At 50.6% G+C, this 19,434-nt stretch overlaps 1 protein-coding gene across 6 annotated transcripts in view; it reads right to left on the bottom strand.

The window, feature by feature from the left end:
* Positions 1-19,434, bottom strand: part of LOC101577003 (proton-coupled amino acid transporter 1) — a 46,162-nt gene that overhangs the window by 12,469 nt on the left and 14,259 nt on the right. For 4 of the 6 annotated variants that reach the window (XM_023713186.1, XM_023713184.1, XM_012514339.2 and 1 more), the window contains exons 2-8: positions 14,945-15,089; positions 9,354-9,444; positions 8,465-8,553; positions 7,907-8,002; positions 6,567-6,651; positions 5,974-6,192; positions 1,004-1,102 (exon numbers count right to left, since the gene is read on the bottom strand). In XM_023713186.1, the coding sequence (XP_023568954.1) occupies positions 1,004-1,102; positions 5,974-6,192; positions 6,567-6,651; positions 7,907-8,002; positions 8,465-8,553; positions 9,354-9,444; positions 14,945-15,084 (819 nt within the window). In that variant the 5' untranslated portion in view covers positions 15,085-15,089. Of the gene's footprint in view, positions 1-1,003; positions 1,103-5,973; positions 6,193-6,566; positions 6,652-7,906; positions 8,003-8,464; positions 8,622-9,353; positions 9,445-14,944; positions 15,090-19,434 lie in introns of those variants that run through there. The other 2 variants (XM_023713187.1, XM_023713188.1) reach the window with 2 other exon arrangements.

Raw genomic sequence — 19,434 nt, 5'->3', positions numbered from 1 at the left:
ATTCATTTGAATGAGAAAAAAGATAAAATAGCAATGAAACAGTTTCAAAAACTGGTTAAGAGGACAGTTACAATAATCAATACACTGCATATTGTTGTCTTTGTAGTAGTTATTCAGAGGACAGGATGTAGACATGAAATCTAGTCTAAACACTATTACTGCAAACCTTTCTTCTCATTGAACTAAGAGAAAATAGCTGTATCCCTATCCTAGCTATCTTGTTATACATCTATATTTTTTTCACTACAAAACAGTAGGATATATATATATTTTTTTTTTAAAGGCAGGGTCTCACTATGCAGTTCAGGCTGGACTCGAACTGATGGTGATCCTCCTGCCTCAGCCTCTCGAATGCTGGGATTACAGGCATGTGCCACCATACCCAACAGGTTTGTTTTTTTTTTAATAAGGTATCAATGAAATCAAATAGGGAGTGAAAAAAATGCAGGACAAGGAAAAGAGTTATTCTCAAAGCCTCTGGTCAGCAGAGGACTTTCTTTCAGAGAAAAGGCCTGGGCCACTGTGAAAAATACAAGTGAAAATCAAAATAAGTACATCTGAACAGAGGTGCCCCTTTAGGAAAGGAACTTGGAAGGTCACAGCAATAATGATGAGAAGCCAGGCCAGGAATGAAGTCTCTTCATTTGCCCACAGAAAATACAGCACACCGATGTTCCAGGGCAGAGGTGCGACTCACTGGCTTATCGATTCAATAATGAGCTCAGTAATGTTATTAATAAGTATCAAAACCTAAAGACATCAGGGGCCGGGGAGATGGCTCAGTGGAATAAGTGCTTCCCTGGCAAGTGCAAGGGCCTGAGTTCAATCCCCTGGTTCCACCAAAACAAAAACTAAGGACATCACCACATGCCAGGGTGCAAGAAGCACTTGTTCCTGCTCAGTCCTGACAGTTACCGATCTCCAAGCACCCTGCTCAGAAGCCAACAGTGAGAACCTTGTGCAGGGCACCCGCCACTCAGCAGGGCCACAGCCCAGCCCTTACCATTCCGATGCCTTCAAATGCAAAAATAGCTGTGCCGAAGAACAGAGGGTAGGTCTTCCAGGGCGCCACCAAGGGCAGGTGGCTGGGGTTCGGGAGCCCCTGGAAGAGATGAACAGAACCAGTGAAGGGCTGCCTAGAGATTCTAGCACTGAACCCCCACTGAAAGAAGTCAGGCCTTCCCCTAATCCCAAGATTCCACCAAAGGAGATCCCCACCGCTGACAGGTGGTTTAGGGACACTTAGCCGTGGCTTTTTTCTTCTCTCTTTAGGTGGGGAAAGCCCTGTTTGCTTTGGGAAGACTAGCCCAGTGTACCGTTAACCCCTCCGATGACGCTGAGCTTGCACAGGGTGAAACCCTCCCACCAGAAAGTCTCATCCCCAGGCATTGCATGCAAATAAAAAATATCAAAAGACATGGAAGCTGCACAGAGCTATTCAGCAACAAAACCAAAATCCACCATTTTAAATACTCTCTAACAGAAGTTAAGAAATTAATCCTACACCAACTGTATCAAAGTATGACACACTGTTTAAAAAGTACAAATTGTGGTAGTTAAGTAGAACACGAAAAGCTGCTTATGAAATTACATTGAGAAAATATTTTTAAGTTTATACAATCACTCTGCTATGATATACAAACACCCGACACAAATAAGGCCGGAAGGAGAGTGGGTACAGCCTTGGAATCGCTCTTCTCCTTTTTTCTCACCCCGTCTCTCTTCCTGTCTTTCTGTTTTGCAGTCCTGGGCTTGAACCAATGGTCTCACACACTAGGCAAGCACTCTACCGCTGAACCCCAACCCCAACCCTTTTTGTTTATTTTTTTGAGATAGGGTCTCACAAGTCACCCAAGCTAGCCTCGAACTGTCAGCCTCCCAAGTAGCTGTGGCTACAGGTGTGCATCACCATGCCAGGCTTTAGGGTTTTATTTTTTCTTGTTACTGAGATTTCGTATTTGGAAAATATTGAGAGCCACATGAAAAGTGTTGGGGAAACATTAGGGGAAACATAACTAAAAAGAATTTAAAATGCAGGCAAATAAAAAAGCAAGTGTTATCTGGGCACAGTGGTGCATTCCTGGAGAGCTAGCATGCCGGGAGGCTGAGGCAGGAGGACTGCAGGGTCCGGCCTACCGAGGCCACTTACTGAGACCCTTTCCCACCAGTGCCTGGGTCTGCTCTCTTCCACACTCCAAGGCGCAGCCTTCCGCCTGGCCACCATGCCAGGAAGCAGCCTGAGACTCTCGCCATTATCCAGACAGACGGGGCACCACGCTCCTGGGCTTTTCACAGTCCAGAACCATGAGCTAAACACACTCCCATTCTCATAAAGCATCCAGTCCCGGTTCCTCGGAGCCACAGAAAACGGACCAAGATGCCATGTCTTGAAACTGATTTAACTATTGTGTGAGCCAGCTTTCTGTCACTGAGATAAACAATGAGTGGCTGAGGAGGAGCGGTTTATTTGGCTCAGTGGTTTCAGGCCGCAGTTGTTTGTTCCTGTTGCTTTGGGCCTGGTGCGAGGCGGCAAATGACGGTGGGCAGCACATATGGGAGCAAACTACTCACCTCAGCAGCCAGGAAGCAGCGGGAGGAGGAGGAGCTGGGGTCCAGCGTCCCCTTCAGCACTGTCCCCCTCCACCTAAATGAGTCCCACCAGGCCCCCCCACCTCCTAATGGTGTCACCACCTCCCAGCAGTGCCAGAAGCAGGTGGCCAGGCCTTTCACAGAGACTCCTAGGAGACACAATGACAGGAACGACAAGAGTCCTTTGACACAGATGGGATATGCTCTGACAGCGTGAGAGAGTAACTTCAGGCTATTCACAGACTAAAAGAAGGTCTATTAATCTCTGGAGAAGGAGTCTCTCAAAGATTTAAAAATGACTATACTGGGCTGGCGAGACAGCTCAGTGGACTAAGTGCCTGCTTAGACAAGCCCAGGGACCAGCGTTGAATCCCCCAGCACCACAGACCATGCTGGTCCTGCCCCCAGGGGCACTGAGCTGGCCCCCCAGAGACCTGGCATGGTGGTGCACATCAGCTCTGGGGAGGCTGGAAACGGGAGGATCACTACAAATCTGAGCTGTGTAGTGAGACCCTGCACCAAATACATTTTTTAAAAAATACTATAATCTTTGGAAGGAAAAAAGGACAAGGAAAAGAGATGCTTTTTCCTGGGTTTCTGCTCAGAAATCAGACTTTTTTATTTACAAGATACTTTTTAGCATCTGGCATGACCCAGACTAATAGATGTTATTCCTCTACAATGACACATAAAAGTGAAATGGCCCTCTTATTATTCCTGAGTCACAAATGAAACCTAAGTTCCTGGAAACAGGTTTCCTTTGGAGCGTGGCTACCTACTGCCTGGTTCACACACTGGATTGGACCGAGTGTTCGGCTGGGGAACCTCACAACTCTGTCTGCTAGGGTGCCATGTGGGCGAGATCCACAGAAGCCCTGCGGGAACTCTGCCTGCCAAGGACTCGGTTGCTGCTGACCTACAACCCAACCGACCACATGGAAAAGCTGAATCTACAAAGAAACACGTAAGCTACGATCAGCTCATCACCAGCGTATCTCCTCGATTCTACTACACCACCACTTACAGTCATTACCTTTTTTTAAGGTAATGCCATAAAAATATATACACATGGCTGAAAATGTATTCTAATTCTGAAATCAATGGAACTGTGCCAGAACACATCTCAGAATTAGGAGACACAGCAATTAGAACATTTCCTGGGAGACAATGGGGTGACCTGCTCAGGTGGGGGACATGACCTGCTCTCTACGTGCACATGCCCAGGAGCCAGGCTATCAGGCACATACACTTAGCATTAAGGAACAAACCTTTAAGCCTCAGACAGGAGTGTTCTCACGGTGAATACAGTAAAATGCCAACACACAACGGGCAGTCACAGAGCAACAATGGCAACAAAAATAATCTGATGGTAGCCATGACCCACCTTGAAAGGTTGCTGCTCCAACACTGCGCAGCAACTGTGCCAACACGCAGCCAAACCACCAATGGCCCCCCACGCTGTACCAGGCTGACAGCAGTGCCCGATCCCGAGATTCCCAGACCCCGCGGCTGAGTCCGGACAGACGTAGACCTGCACTCCCACCACCGGCAGGGCTGCCTCACCTCTGAGAACTGGCCGTGCGGTGCACAGACCACAGAGGGCGGACGGCAGCAGTCAGCTGAACGTGAGACACTACAGGGGCCCCCATCCTCCCCCCAAACTTTGTGACAAGCACAGTGCCACTACCTGTCATGGTTTAAAATCAAACACAGGGTTGGGAGACAGCTCAGCAGTCTAAGCATCTGCCTGGCAAGCGCAAGGACCTAGGTGGTGCACGCCTGTAATCCTAGTGCTAGGGAGGTTGAAGCAGGAGGATCACTATGAGTCCCTCGGCAGAGAGAGTCCCAGTTTTCCCTGACCCATTGGTTTCTTAGAAACCGCATCAGTAGGTGACTGGGTCACTGTGCAAAACGGAGGCAACACTCACCTTTCAGAATGACCAACATTAACCAGGCTGAGGCACTCAAGAGTGGGCTAAGGTGGGAAAACAGATGCACACACACTGTGGAAGGACAGCTATGTGAAACCAGCCAACAGCCTTGGGAAAAAGCCAGTGGGCAATGTTAGAAATTCAATACTGCCTAGGCCTCTGCCACTGCCCCTTCAGAGAAGCACACCACAGAGAGGAACCCACCGTTCTACAGGAAGGAAGACTGTAAGTCCGAATGACCCGGTGGGCTGGTTAAATAACCTACAGCCCATCTCTTCTCTGTCACTAGGGAGCAGTTAGAGTGAAGAGAGCCAGCTCTGTCAACCTAGAGTACTTCTTTCCACAGTCCGGGAAACCTAACACAGAGCCATGCGCTTGCTAGGCGAGTGCTCCACACTGAGCTGCTTTTTATTTATAAGTCAGCCAGCTAGTCTCAAACTCAATCCTCCTGCCTCAGCCTCCTGAGTGGTGGGATTATAGGCAAGCAGCACAGCGCCTGACTGGAGAGTCCTGTAAGGCACTGTCAGCGGAGGAGGCAGGTAAATGAACTCTACAGATAACTTCTAAAAATCATCTGAAAAACACACTTCAATGCACTGCCTATACACCACAGCGACACAGTGCCTAAATGCACCATGATGCCAACCACACATCGGACCGGGCACACGGTGCGCACGTCGGACGGGTCTCTCAGCGCGCAGCTGGAGTGTGCAGGAGGCATTTGCATGGTCTGGATTTTAATGAACAGGCACTGACGTGCGTTCATTGGGAAATTAAATACAAAGTTTTTTTAAGTTACACTTTTATTCACCTGTTTTTACTTCTTTTCCTTTTCCTGAATCTTGGAAAATGCGTCATCTTCCCCACACACTGCCTGCCGCATGTGGCACGTTAAAGGCACATTCCTCTGCGCCCGACCGACTCCTTTATGTTCACACATTCTCACCTTAGCCCAACAGCAGTGTCAACAACAGGTGGATTTGTAATTTTAACAAATAAATACAAAACTGGAGTCAGTAAAGAATTAACTTATATAAATACAAACTAGAAAAATCAATTTTTATTTTGATCTTAATTCTCATCCCCATTTTCCAACCATATATAATGATTACGCACTAAGAACTGAATCAAAAAAATTCGAAACCAGAGATTTCAATACAGGTGTTGAGGGTATCTCCCCAGATGTTGCTGCGGAACATCTGGAGAGGAATACCTGCCTCTGTCACCTATTGGGAAGAGATTTGGATGCAGCTACAATACATGGGTCAGCCTCGCTACAAAAAAAAAAAAAAAAAAAAAAAAAAAAATCACCTGGCCCATCATACCAACAGTGCTGATACCAAGAACTTTTCATCTAAATACAACACGTGTAGGTAGCACATAACCACTCCCACTACCTCCTCGTTTTGTTGGTCTCTCGTATTCCATGGGGTAGGAAGGGCCCGGCTCATACCTGGACTATGAACTGGTAGATGAGGATCAGGCTGACCAGCATGCTGATGTTGGCCAGCAGGGAGAAGATGGACAGGACCCGGAGGTTCCGGATGAACACCAGCAGCACCAGGAAGGGCAGGAGGGCGAGCATGTAGAGGCGCGAGTCCATGGTGGGCGTCAGGATCACCGTCTCATTGTTGTGGCAGTTGGTGGTGGTGCTGTTGGCAGCTTCTACCACCTAGAAAGAGGGGATGAAAGAAAACCCCCGCCAATGAGGACGCCAGCAGGGGTCTCACATGAAGAGGCCCCCGACTAAAGCCTCCAGGATGTGACGGAGGCCTCGGAGACACGCGTGGGCTGGGGGCCTTCCTTGGGGAGCTTCACGGTTGTCATTCGCAGCCCATCGGTCTGAACCGGGTTTGGCCACATCTCACTTGAGACACAAGGATGGACGAGACACCGTGGGCTTCCTCTGCGCTCCAGGCTTGAAAGCCAAACAACAGGAGCCGTGTCTATAAGGTCTAAAGCCCTAGCTCTTCTGATGACCAAAGCTAAGGAACCCGAACTAGAAATTGGACTCAGCTGTGGTCACTCTCTCTGATCAGGCCCTACCTGCTTAAAGTTGTCAGCCAGGAACACGAAATACACGCAGCAGAAACCCAGCTGGGTGACGATCAAGAAGAAGTCCACGACGCGCCTGGAGAGGAGGAATCAAGGTAAGGACCGCCGCGACGCAGGTCACAGACGCAGGACTCCAGGGCGGGGCTTTCAAAGTGCTCTCCCAGTCATCATGGACCCTTCCCGGCCGGGCTGAGGACAGTCATGTCCCAGTAAGGAAAGACCTGCGTCAGTGCCACCAGCCTGGAGCTCTGGGAGGAAGGGCAGGAGGTGCTATCTGTGTGCCTCCCCAGGTCCCTGTCCCAGCTCCTGTCTGGAGTGCAGGGGAAGGTCAGGGAGTCCCCATGGCATGGGCCAGGCTCCGTGCCCACTGTGCAGGCCTGGCCTCCCCCTCAGCGCCCGCCTGGCCTATCTCAGGCCTCTGCCCCTAACACCACCTGGAGCCCCTGAAGTAACAGATCCAGAAGAACAACCTTCACGGCTCTTGCCATCAGCTGGATCCAAAGCCTGAGCTAAGTATGTACCCAGATGTTGCGGATGGGAGCACAGTTACACACAGCTGGTAACAATGAAACTGTAGAGCAGCCCTACATGGGACACTGACTAGCGGCTGGAAAGAATGTGTTACATCTGGATGTGCTGACAGAGAAACATACCTAAGACATTTAAGGGGGAAAAGCAAATTTCCAAATGGCATCTAATATGGTTCATACATGTAAAAAATTTTCAAATGTGAATGTTTATATATATATATAACTAGTATACATATATTTATTATGTATAACTAGTATATAACTACTAATATATAACTATATATAGTTATATTACTATAGTTAAAGTTATATGAACTTTACATAATTTTATATATATATTCAAAAAAGTACACATGTAACTGTGTAAAAGTATTTACTGTTAGTGCTATGTCCTTCTATCTTGTTAAAAAATGTGAGAACACATTTTATGAAAAGGGAGGGTTCTGGAAAGACAAGGAGAGAAGGAGGGAGGAAGCTTTAACAAGCAGCCAACCAGCCCAGTGAGCACTCGAGAAGCCAATCTGGCTTCTCATAATCCAAGGAAAGGATCCCACCCAGAGAACAGCAGAATCTGCATTGCAGGATGAAGCTGACTGAACAGATAGGTGTCCTCCTGGACCCCTCAAAGGGACTTTATTCTAGAGAAGACAGCTTTAAAATGAGGCCAGAAAGAAACGAGTACCCAAAGCCCAGGGTGACACCACTCACCCCCAGCACCGCTGACCCCAACAACACTCCCCACTCCTGCAGCGACCCCGCACCCTTCTCTGAAGGCCTCCACCCTGAGAGGACACCAGTTACCTTCCCCAGTGGGCATGGTTCCGGAGCCAGGCGCTGGGGCTGGATTCTAGACCATACATCACAGTGTCCCCATAGTCCACAAAGGGTTTGTTCAGTCTGGGAGAGGGGAAGGGACAAGGGCAGAGGGTGTGGATTAGACAGTGACTTGGCACAGCTGGATGGAGCCACTGCGCCCCAGGGCAGTCACCCTCGAGGCGCCACTCTTGAGCTCTCCATCCCAAGCTTTCAAGGACCCCAGTGTTAGTTAGGGCCACAGGACAGTTACTTTTATTGCAATTTATAACCATCTTGCAGAACCATTTTAGTGGAGTAAATGCGATACAGCACAAGGAATTCCAGTGTGGCCTCTGTTCCCTGGGCCTTAGTAAGTTTAATAGATGACAACAGACCAAAAGAGAACAAAAAATCCACCAGGAGAGGAGGTGCTTCAGTAATAAGCAGCACATGAGCCTTTGATCATGGGCAGAACCGAGCACAAGCCATGTAAATTCCCACTTCTAGGGTTGGTAAAGAAATCAGAAGCACCGTTTATCCCAAGAGGCGGCTCGGGGCTCTCACCTGAGGCAGAAGTGGCGCGCACACTTCACCAGGAGGCCCATGCAGTGCACGGCCGCCACGCCGATCACCAGCAGGCTGAGGGGACCCAACTGGGAGGGTGTTGCAGAAAAAGAGGAGAGAGAAACGGTGGTTAAGAGTGAGCCCGGGGAAGACTCGACTCACAAGTGACTACCAGTGCTTTCTGGGGCTAGAACTCCTGGCCCAGCATGAGACAAAAGTGATCCCGGGGGTGAGCGCTGCGAGGTGGTGTGACCTGAGCCTTCGCTTGGCTTCCAGAGTCACACGAGGAGACTGACTCAAGGTCAGCCCCTTCCGAGGCTGCTGCGCATCAGCAGGACAGAAGCTCCTGTGACTCTGGGGAGAAGAGACGACGGGGGCCGTGGGGGAAAGAGAAGTTATCATCAAGGCCAGGCCGCCCCAAGACAGACAGCTCTTAGCTGGGGACAACCCGCATCTCTGCACCAGAGCAGCTTTGGGCAGGATCCTAAGGAGAGCACATGTGAGTCTCAAGAGTAGTCACCAGAGAGGGGGTAGGGGGACTGAGAAAGTGGACGGGGGTCTGTCACCAACTCATTGGGTCACATTATCGATAGGAACTGCATGGCCCTGCAGGTTTTTGAGTAATCATCGCAACCACCAAGTAAGCTCCCTGAGGACGGAGATCTTTAATTCTGCGACAGCCTAAGAGCCTGGTTGGTGCCCTACTAAACAGCTTCAGATGAATGGATAGCTCAATTTTGCCTTTTCAACTGAATTTTTTTTTTAAAAAAAGGCTTCTCTATTTATAATGTTTTAAGTGAATTTAAAAACACACACACACACACACACACACACAAAACACTCTTCTAAAATGTGTCACAGTACTTTTCCACAACATACGGACCCTTACCAAGATGCCTGCATTTTTCACCGCCAGAGGCAACCCCAGGAGTCCTGTGCCAATGTTGCCTTTTAACAGGTGGATCAAGGTCTGGAACCATCTGAGGCGGAAGGAAGGGAAACAAGGCACATTAACCACAGTGATTGCCAAGGCTTAAGACGTGCACAGCACCACCCCAAGTGCCCAAATGCATTCTCTCTCTGCATTTCTACAAGAACCCGAGGAGAGTTCACGTCATGCACAGGGAGCAACTGGCCCCAAGGCACATGCCCAGTAAGGAGCTGAGCCAGGTCCCGGCCCAGGTAGCCAGAGCCCGGAGCTCACACGTACCCACCGTGCCCCGGCCCCTCGCAGGCTCTCTCCAGGCACCCTACCCTTTGCTCTGGATGTGGGCCTGCTTCTACCTACTCAGCTGACTTCTCAGCAACAGAGGACATGGGACAGACAGACACTGGTGGGAGAGAAGAAGCCCAGGGAAAAGAAGGCAACGCCGTTGGAGGCTGGAGAGCCCCGCTGCCTCGTGGACTGAAGAAAGGAACAACTGCTGCCTTGTCCGAGCATTGGAGAAGCGGTCTCTGCCAGTCACCTCCTGCCTACCTAGGTATCCTTCCAACTTGAGGCAAATTTTCCCTCCTCTCCTGGTAGTCCCTCAGGTAACACTATTAAAGCCCCTCCTATGTCCTCATTCAATTCTTTACCAGCTACCCTGTAATGAGTGTTAACTGCAGCCCTGGAAGGAAGGAAGAACCAGGTGAGGAGCTCAGTTTCTGAAACTAAATCAAGGAAAATAAGGGGACACGCTCCTAACCGGGCACAGTGGAAGAGGAGGCCAGGAACAGGGCCGAGAGCAAGGGGCCCAGGCACAGCGTGGCACTGTGGGCAGCCCCGAGCTGGGTCCAGCAGGACATGCAGGGTACATACAGGAACCGCTGGGGAGGGAGATGCCACTGGGAAGGAGGGGGGCTGGGTGAAAGGCACCCACAGGGAAAGCGAGGCAGGCCAGGAGTGCAGCGCCCAGGTAGCTGCTGGCCGGAGTGAAGGCGAGTGTGTGGGGAGATGCCCTTGGGGAGCGGGGAAATGACAGAGGAGCACACTCATCTTCAGATTTGTTTTTTATCCTTTGTTACCTCCAAAGAAAAAGGGACTAAGGCAAATGCACTGGCACTGCTTGGGATCTGGCCCCGATAACATCTGGCCATCCATTCTTCTGCATGGATAACACACATCTGTCAACACTGTCACGTAAACACATTTTTTTTCAAGTTTGAAATTCCCAAGTCACACTTGCTACTCATAAAGGCCATGAATAAGACCTAGCTCCTCCTCTGGGAGGTGAGTTTACCCTTCTCCTCCGACCCTCGGGAAGAGAAGCTCTTGGTCTTCCCACTCTGCTCCATATTCTGCTCCACATTTTCAGGAAAGATCAAGAAAACAGCTGGGCGTTAGCAGGGTCCAGAGATCAGAGAATAATGAGCTCATTAAACTTTTTTTTTGTTTTTGCGTTCCTGAGGACAGAGTCTCACTATGTAGTTCAGACTGGCCTTGAGCGCACTTTATAGCCCAGGCTGGTCTTGAATTTGTAATGATCCTCCTGCCTCAGCCTCCTGAGTTCTGGGATTACAGGTGTGTGACATCATGCCTGGCCAAACCCATTAAACTTCTACCTTGGTGAATGTTTAATCCACGTGGTGTGTGGAGAAATGCTGCACCACACCCATCTCCCAATGCCTCTGCCCCCCGCAGTGCCGTCACACGCCCCCCGTCCCCCGTCCCCCCTCCCCCCGTGTGAACAAATCCCCTGCCTCCCTGGGCTGCTGTGGCATTTGTGCAAGGAGGGACCCTGACCAGGCCAAGGCAGCTTCCATTATCCCTCTGGCTCAGGAAGCCCAGCAAATCTGGGCCACTGACCCAAACAGCTCTTTGCAAAGGACAGCCCTGAATTGAGACTACCAATACCACATGAGCATCAGAAAACTGACAGGGGCTCACAAGCCCAAGCCGCAGGGTGGATCAAACTTCTGAGGAGGGAAGCGAAAAGCCTAGCAGAACTCTGCAGTCCCACGTTTCATAACCTTTTCATTCTCTGATAAATTAAGGGCCCTGAACAGCTTTTGTATATGTAGATTATCTCTGCCTAATGTATATTAATTAATACAGCAGAAAATTTTTAAGTATTTAATTAAAAGTAACAATTTTATATGCTAATATGAGTGACCATTTTGGGGCTGGCGAGATAGCTCAGTGGACTAAGTGCCTGCTTAGGCAAGTGCAGGGACCAGGGTATGATCCCTGGCACCAGCTGCCATGTCCGCTCTGCCCCTGGGTGCACCTCGGCCACCAAGACTGGGCGTGGTGGTGCACACCTGTAATCCCAGTGCTGGGGAGACTGAAAACAGGAGGACCACTATAAGTCGGAGCTGCTGTAGTGAGACCCGATCCCAAATACATTAAAAAATATATATAACATCTTATAAAAAGTCATTCCATTTAAAAGAAAACTCTGTAAAAATTGTCTTCAATGAAGAATGAAGAAAAAAATCTTCAATGTCTTGTTTAACTGAAAACACAGCACCCCTCCTGTCTAGACACATGGCTGGCTGAGGAGGCAGTCCTCATCATGGGCCTCTTGCTGTCCCACGACTTCGAAACGGCAGCTTCTTGGCGGCTGGCTGTCGCGGCAGCGGGTGGGCTTTCTATCCTACTACATTCAAATCCACTGATCTTGCGCTTTGGTGGATCTTCTACGTATGCACAATTTCTAACATGGTTCAAATCCACTGGTGACCTCGCTTGGGCTCTCTTCTGGCTCCTGGAACCCTGAGTCACGCAAGTCCTCCACACACGAACACTTTCAGGACACAATACCAAAACCCCACATTCGTTAATATCACTGCCGTCTCCTCAGGAAAGTTTTACACAGAGAAGCCGTCCAGTTCCCAGGGCTGGAAACAAGAAGATTTTGTTATTTTGTTGTTGTTACTGTTTTCTCCAACTTTTCTTAGAAGTTCAGATTTCACTAGGGGCAACACACAGTTTTTCTTGAGTTCACAGTTCACTTCTTTCACCTCTGAGAAGTTAGGTTCATTTCTTTAATTTCCAAGAAAATGCCAACCATTCGGTTCTGACTGAACTATAGTAGTATTCCTTCTAGTGAAGTTAGTGTTTAAGAAAAAAGCAGTCAGTGCAGGCCGCTACAGTGCTCACTGCAGGCTCCGCCTTGGGACAGGTTTCACGCGCTGGCATTTTTCATGCGTGCCTCAGTCTCTGTCATCCACTATAGAAAGAGAGCCATACTGGAAGGCTGTGATTTAATAAAATCAGTGATTTAACCAACTTTGTTTTGAACATTCTTGAGTAAAACTGGATTATTCCTACTCCTTATGTGTGGCAGAGGAAAATACAGTAAAAACTGGCACCATCGGTCACCTCTGCCCCTTTCATGTTAGGCGCCCGCCACTTTACCCACCACGGTGTCAGTCCCATTGGTGTATATGTCACCAAGGGGAAAGGCCAATGCCTCAGTGTTATGATGAAGGCAGCCTGGTCTCCTAGCCTTGGTGGCATGACCTGCCCACCCCAAGTGCTGACCACACGTGGCAAAGGCGGCTCCAGCGCACCCAGGGGAGGCAGCTGCACCCCTTGGTTTCCCAGCGGCCCACGGGGGGGCAGGAGCACTGGGGCACAACCACTGCTGCAGCTATGTGACTCATGCAGAAGGAAAGTGCACACCGCAGTGTAAACCGAGGCTGCTGTCATCAAATTCGACTGCTTGATAGCATCAAGTGTTAGGAAACAGTCCCACGAACACACCATCACGGAAAGGTCTAGGGTTCCCCCTTGTACCCTGTAATTAGGGGTCCAAACTGAAACTTCCAGAAGAGCCAGGGCGTAGTCTGAGAATATGCAAGAGGATAGCAGGCATTTCCAGGTGCTTTGTTCATTAGCAAACTACAGGACAGGGTAGGGCAAGCACTGAGACAAGGAACCGAGCTCAGCATGCGTCCCTAACACATTCTGTGCATCAGAAGTTCACTCAGGCTGGCAAGGGTTCCCAAACCAGCCTATAACTGACTCATACTGGGCATGTTTTCTACATAAATACTTGTGCAGCTCCTATACCCCCAGAGGGAAGTAGTAAATCTTCCAGGTCACCAAGGACTCCTTCCTGGACCAACTGTGATGGGGCTGATACCAATGGGCTTTTCTGGGCCCCACCTCCAATCGCAAGGTCAGAGCAGAATGCCTAACCTGAAACTGCCTGCTGTTAGCTTTGTGCTTCACAGGTCTCTACAAAAATGAAGCTCTAGACCTCTCCTGGCAAGCACACATAAGCTGCTGCCTCAGGGCAAGGAGCAAAACCTGGAAGGGAAACTACAGAGAGAGAAGCTGGGGGGACTGTTACACAATAACAGCCCCCCAGAGAGAAGCTGACGCAGGCGAGTGGAGATCCTTCAGCCTGGGAGACACCAAAGGGTGCACAAGGGTGGGGACGAGGGGAAGGCTGGGCCTCAGCGCTGACAGCTGTTCTTGAAGCAGTCTTCTCCACCAGCTAAAACTGCACCCAAATGGGGAATCCACAAGGCACATCATGTGAGAAAGAAGCCACAAGGCCGGAATCTGTGTACAGAACGCAGCTAGCAGCATGAGGGTGGCCATGAACACAGACCAAACCCTCTAAGTCTGCTCCGGTTCACAAAAGACAACACCCTTCCCAGGGAGTGCAGGCAGGAGCTTCTTCAGAGGGCTCCGAGACGAGCTCCCATGGGCCCTGGGACAGTCACAGGGGCCGCATAACTCTAGCACACAGGGGCCTCTTTGGCAAGTCATCCCAACCCCCCAGGAAGGGTGGAAGCGAGGCTTGGAGGTAGGTAGAGCTGCAGAGGACAGGGTGCTGGGATCCCAAGAAACGCCAGCAGTCTGCAGAGGCTGGGAGGCAGCTGGGAAAGTCTAGGGCATGGAAGAGCTTCCTCTGAACCTTCCCACTCGAGTGGTGGCCACCACACAGCACAGCTTTTGAATGGGCCCCTCGAATTTGTTCTCACATCTGGGTAAACTGAGGCCCTGAAAGGGCCAAAGTCATCCCAGCAGTGTCTTAGTTTTCAGTTTCCAGGGCCAAGACTCAAGCTCTCTGGAAGGAACCAAAGTGTTCTCCTCTTCTCTACCAACTGCTAGACTGCTCAGGTTCCCAGGCGACTTCCCCTTCTTTTCCCTTCTGCAGCCAGATGAAGGGGCTCCTCAGCAAGGGGGCAGAAGCCAGGGGAGAATAGCCAGGGAGGCTACCCCGACGACGTGGAGGCCTGCAGGTGTAGTGCAGGTGAAACACAGTTCTGGAATGGGACCGTCCCCAATACAAGCTTAAACCCAAGGTCTTACTGAGCACTGGGTTCTGCAGCAAACAGCTGGAACCAAGAGCCACAAACGCTGCAGTGGCAGGCAAGAGCAGGTCTTGGTGCAGTCACCTGCCCTGTCTCTTCGGAGCTGACTTTCAGCTCTCAAGTATGGAACTGACAAAAGGGTAGAGGGGCGGGCACCCGACGGCAGACTGTGGACCGTGACTCCCGCCTGCCCGCCCGGGAGAGGACGAGGTCTGGGCTACTCACGTCGTGCTGTTGCTCTCTCCAAAGCGCTGGTAGGCGCCAGGTGCAAAGGTGCCCAGGCTCTCGGACGGGCTCTCCTCGGGGCTCGCATCAGTGGAGCTGTAGTCCTGGTAGTCTTCGTTCCGGAGTCTCTGCGTAGACATGGCAGCTGCGGGGACAGGGCCGGCGTGAACACCCGCAGTGGCTGGGGCCGTGAGCTCCAAGCCTGGGGTGGGCTGTGGGGCAGGAGCAGCCATGGCCAGCTGTCTCCCTGTGCCAGCTGCACCGAGGATTAGGGACAACCAGAGTGCCCGGTACCAAGGGAAATCCAAGAGGAGCAAAGTACAGGCAGCAGGCTGCGCTCGCTCGGCTGGTGCCGCCGACCTGCTCAGTGCGTGATACTCATAAATGTTTAAATTCCTCACGGTGCACCTGAGTAAAGCAGAGGCGAGGCCGTGCTGGGGAGGGCAGGGCTGACGCAAGCACTTCCAAGAAGCCTCCCAATCCCTCACCAGGGCTAACTGCGCCTCCCACTCGGCTCATGGCCTGTCCCTAGAACAATGGTTCAGTCCTGCATCTTCCCCAAGAGCAGGCCCTCAGAGGATGGACACTCCTCATTGGACATGCTCTTTCCTTTGCCTTCTCTGAAGAATCTTGTTGTGTGTGACCTGGTTGGCTGTGGTAGCACATATAGGCCCTGGGTATCATTTAAAAACGGGGAGAGAGAAGAGATAAGAGAAAAGGAGAGGGGACAGAAAAGGGGAGCGGAGATGGTAGGGAAAAGGGGAGAGCGGAAGGGAGAAGGGGGGAGGGCCCACACTCTGCATCATTCAGTCCTGTTCGAAGTCCCCACTGGGCTCAAGAACCACCAGTGTTGGTCTCCTCCTCTCTAGCGTGAGCCCAGTCTTGTCCTGTATAGGAGCTGGAATGCTACGAGCTTAAGCCCAAGGTCTTACTGAGCACTGGATTCCACATCAAACAGCTGAAACAAAGAGTGACAAACACTGCAGTGGCAGGCGAGAGCCGGTCGGTGATCAGGAGCTGGGCACCACGGCGCTCATCTATAATCCCGGCACTCGGGGACGCTAACAATACAATCATAAATTTGAGTCCAGCTGGGCAACTTAGAAAGACCCTGTCTCAGAACTTCAATTTTGTTGTTGTTGCCGCTGCTGTTGTGAAAGGTCTGAGGACGTAGCTGTGTGAAGGCCCTGGAACTAGCCCCCAGAACCACAGAAGAACTTTGCAGAAGGCTTCTTCACCTCACCCTGGGCTGCTTCCTTGCTGCTAATTTGAATAGTGAGAAAAGGCAGCTAGGAACAGCTCAGAGACCGATCAGGAACTAGAGGGAGCCTGAGGCACCGGCCCTCTCCCTATCTGTCATCTACAACCCTTGACTGAGCTCAGGATTCTAACTACACTGGGCCTTTTCAACTAGAGGGGCCCTGAGGCTTTGGAAGCAGCCTGTCTCGTGCCGCCCTGCCCAGCCAGTCCCCAGCCCAGGCTCAGGTACCACAGTCCTGCTTCCCCAGCCAGGTGCTAGATCCCAGAATGCCTCTCCTCTCAAAACCACCACCAAAGGCAGCGACCTAGCGCGGCGGTCTCCGCGCCAGGCTCTAGAGCGCGAGGTCGCCGGTTCGCGCCCCCGTCCCGACTCTATTTGGGGCTGGGGAGTTGGCTCAGTGGAATAAGTGCTTCCCTGGCAAGCACAAGGGTCTGAGTTCAATCCCCGGTTCTAAAAAAAAAAAAACACCACCAAACCTAGAAAGGCCGCTTTCTCTCTTTGTTCCAGAACATCTATCCCCGGCTCTGAGGAACAGACAGGCCAAGAAAAATCTGAATACTCAGGCCTTGCTGGGTCTTCTCAGAACTAAACTCAGCGCCTTCTTACTGAGCTACACACCCAGCCCTCTTTTACACTTCTGAGCCAAGGATCACTAATTATCTGAGCTGCCCAGGCTGGGTTCGGCCTTGCAATTCTGAGTGCTGAGATTACAGGCACTCCATCTGCCACCATGCCTAGCTTGAGTCTTCATGTCTGGAGAATTCCAGGTCGTATAAAACTTTGATTAAACAAATGTTATCCTCGGCTCATTAAACCACCTTTTACAGGAGTATGAGCACTGACCTTTATGAAGGGGGGCAGGTCTCACCCCTCTTTTCTCCTCAAGCCATCTTCCTTCTGATTTTTATGAGTTGGCTCAATTTTAAAAGATAGCAAAAGAAGCAAGCCTGCCTGTTGTGCCTGGTGAAGGGTGGTAAGGGCGGAGCCCCATGGGCGGATCCTCTTCATGAGGCTGTTGCACAAAAGCAGGAACCAGGGCTGCTCTAAGACACTCCAGGAGGCTCCCCCGGGAGCTGTGGAAGTCCCAGAGCCCTGGAGAGTGCTGCGAATTGCATCTCCAGGGCCGCCCCAACCACCCGCCCTACACATAAATACTGGGACCCAAAGAGGAAGGCTCTGCCTGCTCCAGGGAGGGGGCAGCACGCAGAAAATGTGAGTCCTCATGCCCTGCCTCAGCATGGAGCACCTACCGAAAGCAGTCCGGGGAGCTGGGAGGGCATTATGGTGAAAAGGAGTCAACTGCCTGCCTCAAGAACACACCATCAAGAAAGGGGAAACGCATGTGGACAACACAATTAGAATTGCACAGTCTGATACTGGGAGAATGGAGCTGGACCTCACCCGAGTCTAATGCACAACCTCAGAAATCTGACAAGGACACCAGATGTCCAGCCCCCATTACAACACCCCAGTCACTCTGCATTAATTGCTACCCCATCACAAGGGCAAAATATCCAACACCGGCAACTTAGAGGAGGGGAGGATTATTCAGCTCACAGTTCCACTGGCTCCAAAGCGGAAAGAGCCTGGATGAAGGGCGTCGCAGAAGGGGAGCGGAACCAGGGAAGGAGTCAGTACCCTCCAAGTCCGGCCCCCAGGGACACACTTCTTCCAACAAGTCCCCAGCTCCTAACAGCATGTTCAGCTATGAACTCATCAGTAGATGAATCTACTGAGGAGTACAGCACCCCCGTTGGCCAATCACCTCCCGAAAGCCCTACCTCTGACTACATAAAACTCTGGGGGAGGTGTTCTAAATCTAAACCATAACACACCCCAATATCCAACACCAGCTGCTAAAGGACAGCTCTCTGGCAAGGTTCCCAAAGGCCCAGTTCCTGGGCACTACTGAAAACTAGCTGCACGCCAACACCAGGGGATCCATTTTCTCTCACTGCTATGGCTTGTAGACAGATGTCCCCCCAAAACCTCATACACACACAGGAGGAGCTTTGGGGAGGTGCCTGGAGCGTGAGCACATGGTAACAGGTCACAGGTGTGTGCTGCAGGAATTTGCCACCAAAGGGTTTTGGCTGGGTGTGATGTCGGTAAGAGCTGGTGGGAAGAGGCGGGTCACCGAAGGTGCTGCCTAGAACAGCATATATCTTTCTTCTTCCTCCTCCTCTTCTTCCTCTTTCTCTTCCTCCTCCTCCTCCTCTTTTCATCCATCCCTGCCTCTTGCTGCCATGTCATGAACTCTTTGTCCTCTGCCATGCTGCTCTGCCTTGGAGTCAACCAACTATGGACTGAAACCTCTACAAATTATGAGCCAAAATAACCTTTTCTCCTTTTAACTTGTGGGTAGGAGGCATTTTGTACAGAAATGAGAAAGTAACTTACTGATTACCACTTTCTGGTTTTGGTACCAGAAGTGGGGCCGTTGCAGGAACTATACGTGGCCACGCAATTCAGAAGCCTTTGAAAATGGCTTGTGGGAAGAGTTTGAAAAGTTTGAGAAACGCAAGCTGGAGAAGCAGCCACAGAGGCTGTGAGCAGAGCCTGATGGGAAGAGTCTAGTGAGCTGAGAAGACCAGAGTGCTGACAGAAAGGCAGCTGGTAAAGACCAGGCTCAGGAGTTTCCATTGGGAACAAGGACTGCACTGGCAGTTGGACTCAAGGCCATGTGTGGTGCAGTTTGGCAGAAAATTCATCTGTATTTTGCTCATGTCCAGAGACATTGTAGGAGTCTGAGATTAAGGGAAGCACACTAATTAATCCAGTGGAATAAATCTTGAAGTGGTATAAAATGCAGAAGTAGTGGCACAGCTGCTGTTGGGGGCTTTTAGTCAGCTAAACCTTCAAAATCAAGAGCAGACATCCCAGCAAGTTCTGTGTTTGACTACAGAAGGAAAATCTGGTGTCTCAGTTACTCTTCTCTCATTGCTGGGACAAATAACCTGACACTCATGACATGCCAGTTGCTGCTATGATGTCTCTCGGGTAGGTGGTTGTTCAAGAAGAAGGGGGTGGTGAAGGAAAGCAAAGGACAGGAAAAGGAAAATTGTGGGACTGTCCTGCTTCAAGGTTGTATACGGCGAGATTTTTGGACTTATGTGCAAACATGAGAAGTATATCATTCTTTATGCCTATTTTTAAAATATATTCTAATTTTTAAATGTTTTTTATCATATTCTGTAGGGACTTAAAGTTCAACATATCAATACTTGAT

The sequence above is a fragment of the Octodon degus genome, unplaced genomic scaffold (assembly GCF_000260255.1).
Source record: "Octodon degus isolate 3935 unplaced genomic scaffold, OctDeg1.0 scaffold00029, whole genome shotgun sequence".
Lineage (NCBI taxonomy): Eukaryota > Metazoa > Chordata > Mammalia > Rodentia > Octodontidae > Octodon > Octodon degus.
The sequence above is the reverse complement of the archived record's forward strand: the minus strand, read 5'-3'. Positions and strand labels throughout refer to the sequence as shown.